The sequence below is a fragment of the Megalopta genalis genome, chromosome 17, assembly GCF_051020955.1.
Source record: "Megalopta genalis isolate 19385.01 chromosome 17, iyMegGena1_principal, whole genome shotgun sequence".
In the NCBI taxonomy this organism is placed as follows: domain Eukaryota; kingdom Metazoa; phylum Arthropoda; class Insecta; order Hymenoptera; family Halictidae; genus Megalopta; species Megalopta genalis.
This window is the reverse complement of record NC_135029.1, coordinates 739,009-745,680: the sequence shown is the minus strand read 5'-3', so window position 1 is coordinate 745,680 and position 6,672 is coordinate 739,009. Positions and strand designations below refer to the sequence as shown.

Genomic DNA, 6,672 nt, shown 5'->3' with positions numbered 1-6,672 from the left:
CCTTTCTGTTCCTGTACAATACTATATTATTTAATTACAGTACGAAATATTCTTACAATAGATATACAATTCATAGATATACAATTTCTTTCGTTTATTCTCTAAATATTCAAGTTAGAAAAATATTTCGTTAAAAGATAGTGTTATCGGTAATTGTAGCACGAAACTCTTGTTTGTATTAAGATCATACGCTACGATACGATACGATACGGTACGGTACGGTACGGTACGGTACGATACTATACGATACGATACGACACAATGCGAACGGTAGAACGAAAAATCGTGTGGCACCGCGAATTGGTTTACACTTGCAATTAACTTGAATGATGAGCAACGATATTTTACGTTTATGTCCGAGCTCGTGCTACCGAATATGTAATTTCAATGTTAGTATCGTCACATCCGCGCGTACATGAATATAAACATATATTTCATTCTGTGAATCGCAACTCGATTAATATATATTTTATTTACTTATTTTTATTCCGATTACCTTTTCAACTCATTTTATTTGCCGCCCGAAAGACGCCGAAATTTTAATTAACTGAAATAATAGTTGTCACTGTTACCGACGATCAAAAAAATCAACCAAAATAATCAAATAATTTAAACGATCCATGCGAATCGATCTCAATCTGCCTGATCAGACGAATAAACCAAATAAGCGAAATGAAACGTAATTACCGTGTTTATCATGTTCACCACGAGAGTTCATGAGATAGGATATACCGGCAAAAGTCACTAAATACTTAATCGGTTTAGGCGTGACGTTACAGAGAAACTCGTAATGTCTCTTTCGTGCAGCTGTATCGCAGTATCCTAGAAATATATCAACCTAGCATCTTCCGGATTCTGTTCCACTGGACAGTATGGACATTTCAATCTGAAAGGAAACCGATGATTTTTTTCTCGAATTTTTGACTGTCGTTTCGTATTATCGTTTTTCTATTCCATTACGTACTTGTTCGCGTTGGTGAGTTTGTTCAGCGCGTCTCTCGAGATCACATGACCGCAAGCCAGCTTCATAGGTGGATTATTCTCCGTGCTCTGTTGCCGTAAAATCGGACATGCGAACACAGAATGGTAACGACTCTCTTTGCCCAAATCTATATCGATCTGTACATAGAAAGATTCGTTTGAGTGACACAAGCAAACGTAAGTCGACGATCCATGAACGACCACAACGTGTCGACGATAACATATACTTACGGGTAGCTCGTCTTTTCCGTTCCACACTCCCGTTACTTGTCTTTGTTGCATTACTTGCTTAATATTCAATAGCGTAGGCAACGCAGTACATCCCGCGTTAATGCTATAACGGAGAACATGTTTCTAACGACCCGGGCACCTTCCAAACTCTAATCTTAGCGAATCATAAAACACGTACCAGACCGAAAGTGGGCTGTCGACACTCAAACCCAATAACGTGCAAGCCTCCCGCGTGAAAACGTCGTGGATATCAAGCCATAAAGTTGGATCTAATAAATGACTATAAGGGGAGGATTGTATCCCATTTGGCAAGTAAAGTAGCGTACCCATTAATGCTTGTACTTCTTTCCCATGACGTCCGACGTATTGCGTAAAGTTTTGTCGGGCGTACATTATGGCTTCAGTTTGTTTACTAGGTCCTTGTTGAACCAACTTTATGAAATGTAATCTATGCAGCTGAAATTCCAAGGACGAATTCTACGACGACGACCGCGTGTTATTCTTTGCTAGAAATGTTCCAAAAGTTGCATGTAAAGCCACTCATACCTGTGCTAAAAGAGCATCTCTGTGCTTTTTAGCCCACTGAAGTGCTGGATCTAGATCTCTCTGCTTCAGACAGTCAAGTATATAATTTAATTCTGTGAACGGTTCTCCTGTTCCTTCGTCTGTTATGATTCCAGCTTCCTATAACAAAAATTAAATATGATTCTATGCATACAGCATATCCCAATGGATGTGTAATTTTGTATATGGGTACCGCTGCTAATTCTGCTGCAATATCTAGCATTCCATGACGATAGAAATGCTGACAAATCACTTGATTCAGCATGTGTGATTTCTCTGGACCAGAAAAAACGTCTTCTCTGCTAGTACTTGCAAAATCTGCGATGAAATTCCTATCGATGGCTTTCCCAACTTTCGACACAGTACTATGCAGTTCCCGATGTTCGGTTGCCAAGTGATGTGCGGTCTCTCGGACCTTTTTCATCGTGTCTTTCAATACTTGTGCCTGACCTGGTGTTAACTCATGATCGGACGGTGCTGACAAAGAAGAAACGTCATCGCTATTAAATTGGAATATCATAATTCTAAACGAATTATCTCTTCTACGATTAATTCTTCATTCAAGAATTTTCACGAATGGCAACTTGCTTCGCAATAGATTTTAATTTACCGCCTCGACAAAAGAGGTTAGGGACGTATGAAGAGAAACAAGATAAAAGTGCAAGGTTTGTATGATTCATGGATCAAAATAGGTCGATTTTACAGTATCAATGCATCCTTAGATATTCGTACTAACATAATATTAAATGTTTCTCTGCGTACGTCGCGGTTATTATCGATATCAACATCTCAGCAGAGTTTGACTCTTCGCTCGACGAAATGTCATTGATACATAGCGCGTTAGCCATTAATATTTTACCTTCTTCGAATTCTTTTTTTAGAGACTCTATATGATTTATTAAATCTCGCAGTACTGTCTCCGCATGCTCGTTTATCGCACCAAATTTTAATAAAACTTTGTCAACTTCACGCTCAACCGCATTACACGCCTCCATTATTGTTTTTCCTGGCTGATATCGCGTCACTACTTGTCACTTTTGCTTTATGCACGAATCACATGCCATATAGGCTTTCCCAGTCTCACACCCGTAGACACTGAAGTGCGCACCCGCGCGTCTCGCTCGCTACTGGCTACGCTACAAAAGAGAGCACCCTGCACGCGACACGGCCATGGCCGTCATGCGACATGCATGCGCACCATGCTCGTCCAATTCATATCGATTTCGGATCACCGTGTCAGTTTGCCTCTTTCATGAAACATTTCGAAAATAATACGCAAAAAAAACACATGGAAGTTTAATGAAAATATAACTAACACGAATTTATATATATTTCACTTATTATCTAGTTTTATTATCGTGTTAAACGTCTTTACATATATTACATATAGTTCATATCGAATAGCGCATTGTACACACGATTTTTAAAATATATTTGCATTACCAAACCAATGATTTGACAACAATGAAATGATGTCGCCATTTGTAATACTATCTTTTGTATGTTTTGAAATGTTAACTTTATGAACAAATCTTCATGTTAACTTTTATGATCAGATCTTTCAACGTGCATGAGTATCTAAATGATCAATTTTCATTTTGATCATATAATTTTATCTACAAATTAATATCATAAACAATAACACATTATGTTTATGGAATCACTAGAATATTTTCACTTGAATACTATTCCTTAATTCCTAGAGATTACACTTAAAGATCTTTGTTGCTCTGCAAAAAATATGCCAAAGTTATCAATTGGTTATTAATATTTCAGTATTAATATTTACCCATTCGCGAGCCATCATGAGAATTGTAGTGTTGGATAGTTTTGGTCCGATGAGTGGATTCATTTGTGCCATGTAGCAACATAACCAGCTACAAGAACAAAATATTTTTTATCTCGTTTATAATATGAATTGAGAAACACAATTATGGGAAAAATTTGTTGAAATATTTTTAATTCGTTTTATTCAACTTACAATAACCAACATGTGAAAGCTGTCAACATAAGGATAACCTGAAGAATTCTAGAAAAAAAGGGTTATTTAACACGCAAATCTTATTGTGACAATAACAATGATGTTTTCGTTACTTTTCATTATGTTCCGTAATTTGAATCATTTTCGGAATATATAAATTCTTACAGGAGAAGTAGATAAAACAATAACATACCCCCGATTAACGCCTTTCGGAACAAAAATGGGTAATACGATTCCCACTACGCCCCAGAGTGCAGTAAAAAATAATATTGGTAACAACGATGCTCCCATTTTATTGAATTGTTTCTTTAGTAATTTAACGAATGGGTTGGGACAACCACGAAATCGACAGTATTGACAGAAATGTGAATCGTGTAAATACGAATCTCGATTTTTGTCAGTAATTCGATAGGTCGTACACATATCTCGACTAAACATGCTTCGAGATACAATACGATAAGATGCAATTATTCGATAATCGAAAGTGATCGAAGTAAGACTCGAGTGTACAAATTACAGCTACATTTATCGATACCAAAATTATTCAAATTTTAAAATAGATAGCGAAAAGTAATATTGATTTCTTTTCTTGTTGGAGGAATAAATTATTTCATAAACTGTTTTATAAGAAATATTGTAGGCCATTTTATTTTAACGATTTAAATGCAAATAACTATATTTCACATTTTTTGTTCCGAAGAGTACACTGAAATCGGAACTTGACAAAATAAGTCATTAAGTTCTTGCTAAATCGTAAAAACCCGACATGACATATATATATATGCTTAATCTCCAAATAATTTCTTTTACGTTACTTCTGCAGCGTGATTAAGCCTTGAAACATCGCCGTAACTTTTTGACGTTTCAACGATCGATGGCCCGTCTCCTCCTCCGATCGAACATTGATCTATTTGACGAGTTGTTATTTCCGATTGAATTTCAATGGATTCAACCGATGGCTTTGTCATTCTTGTAATCGACTTTTTACTTTTGTTCGACGCATCGTCGTGCGATTTGTCGGAATGGGATTTCGATATAGTCGTATTTAAAGTCGCGGAAGAAGTTACAAACTTTTCCAAAATATCTAAAAATTTCAACACATCGATTGACCGGTCGCTATTCACAAGGTCAACGTGTTAATGCATTTACAATGCGTATGCAAATTATCTTTCAAGTTAATACTTTCTTCGGCCAAGCAAATATCATCTTGAGAACTGATACTGTCTCTGCTAAAAAGGTGTTGTCTAACATTGGACAAATTTCTGGTCTTTAGTTGGGCGGTTTTTGTTGATCGATGAAGGGAATCATTTCTATGGGGTGTTTTATACATGACAGAACGTTCTGTTCGCATTTCACGACCCTTCTTGATGTACGGTATCAGACACGATAAATTTAACTCCGTCCTACAAACGCTGTTTGCAGTTTGTATGGATAATGGAGACTTGTAGTTGCTCACTAAAAAAATATAGGAAGATGTAATGAGCATGCGCAGCAATCGTATGCTAAGTTTATTACAAAACAAAGGTATTCACCTGTGTAGGGTGTTCGTATGTACGTTACAGGTTTCTGTCGTCGATCATAAGACGATACGCAAAGTGTAGACGTTAATCGGCTATTTATGTCTAAGAATAATAAATATTAAAATCAATATCGTAACAACGTTACTTTTCAACAATAATTGTATGTACCATGAATAGTGTCTCCTTGACCTTTGCCGTTTCTTCCGTAATTTGAATTCATCAACGATGTGTTATTCATGATGGCAATCAGAGCAGGATGCAATCTTTTTACGACATTTAAGACTAATTCGCATCGCTTGATTACTCGCAACTGTTGTGGTTCGGTGGCATTGTCCGTTAAAAGACTTTTCGATGCAGCGTCAGCCTCAAATATTGCTTGAAAGTACACGGAATTATTCGATTTCCGTACAAGGAACGAATCCAAAGAGATCCAGTTTGTAAACTTTTACCACCTTTTAACTCTCTGATTATCATTATTGCTTGCCGTTCGATTATATCGTTCCCAATATCATTTATAATTGTACTAATCGGACGAGACAACAATACGGATCTGGTCACAACGCTCTGTACCTGTGCTTGAGTTACTGGCACTCTAATATTGTGATACGTTCTTGAAGATCATCTAAAACTACCTAAATAATAATATGTAAAGCGACACTTTGTTCAAATTTCGTTCAATGCTTTGTTTCCGAGTGAACTATAAATCTTGCATCGATAATGATCCTATAGTAATATATACATGTATATGTATAAATACCTCACAATAGGCTGCCGAATCTATAACCAGATTGATCGCATCGTGTAACTTATTCATTTCCAATTTCCACTGAGCAGTCAGTAGTTTTACGTTTGCTCGCATCTCTTTGCTTTCTGGATGTAAGTAAAATGTAGTAATCGAAGAAATCAGTTCAGTCTCTAATGATTCAAGACTCGCTAAACAATTTCGAATCTAAAGGATCCCTAAAACAAATTAGTGCAGAACAAGGAATATTTTAATTTCAGATTTTCTTCCTTTTCAGTTAATGGTTTCCGCGTGTTTTTACACTTACGATTTCTATCTTTAGAAGAAGCAACAGCAAATAGACCGATTTGCATAGTCTTATCTATAATTTGATCGAAATCTTTCACTGCACCGGAAAAATCATTTTTGGATCGTTATTGCTTTGGTTTGTTTACAAGGTCCTTGTTGAATCAACTTTATGAAATGTAATCTATGCAGCTGAAATTCCAAAGACGAATTCTACGATAGCGACCGTGTGTTATTCTCTGCCAGAAGTGTTACCAAAGTGGCATGTAAAACCACTCATACCTATGCTGAAAGTGCATCTCTTTCCTTTTTAGCCCACTGAAGTGCCAGATCTAGATCTCTCTACTTCAGACAATCAAGTATATAAT

The 6,672-nt window shown here is 36.4% G+C and overlaps 2 protein-coding genes and 1 pseudogene across 3 annotated transcripts; all 3 read right to left on the bottom strand.

The window, feature by feature from the left end:
* Positions 1–2: 2 nt before the first annotated feature.
* On the bottom strand, positions 3–2,899 carry Sou (required for meiotic nuclear division 5 protein souji). The gene is made up of 7 exons (XM_033486965.2): positions 2,636–2,899; positions 1,970–2,253; positions 1,759–1,896; positions 1,391–1,689; positions 1,213–1,315; positions 965–1,119; positions 3–886 (listed from the first exon to the last, which is right to left on the bottom strand). Exons 1-7 carry the CDS (start codon positions 2,769–2,771, stop codon positions 823–825), a joined length of 1,179 nt encoding a protein of 392 aa, XP_033342856.1. The 5' UTR covers positions 2,772–2,899; the 3' UTR covers positions 3–822.
* Positions 2,900–3,097: 198 nt separating this feature from the next.
* LOC117230029 (V-type proton ATPase subunit e 2) lies at positions 3,098–4,161 on the bottom strand. Its single transcript, XM_033487076.2, has 4 exons — positions 3,951–4,161; positions 3,758–3,805; positions 3,566–3,653; positions 3,098–3,506 (listed from the first exon to the last, which is right to left on the bottom strand). Exons 1-4 carry the CDS (start codon positions 4,046–4,048, stop codon positions 3,489–3,491), a joined length of 252 nt encoding a protein of 83 aa, XP_033342967.1. The 5' UTR covers positions 4,049–4,161; the 3' UTR covers positions 3,098–3,488.
* A 216-nt stretch (positions 4,162–4,377) lies between these two features.
* LOC117230022 (serendipity locus protein alpha-like) lies at positions 4,378–6,426 on the bottom strand (annotated as a pseudogene). The gene is made up of 6 exons (XR_013035002.1): positions 6,327–6,426; positions 6,035–6,237; positions 5,727–5,909; positions 5,446–5,652; positions 5,290–5,379; positions 4,378–5,212 (listed from the first exon to the last, which is right to left on the bottom strand). The product of XR_013035002.1 is annotated as a serendipity locus protein alpha-like (transcript).
* Positions 6,427–6,672: the final 246 nt, after the last annotated feature.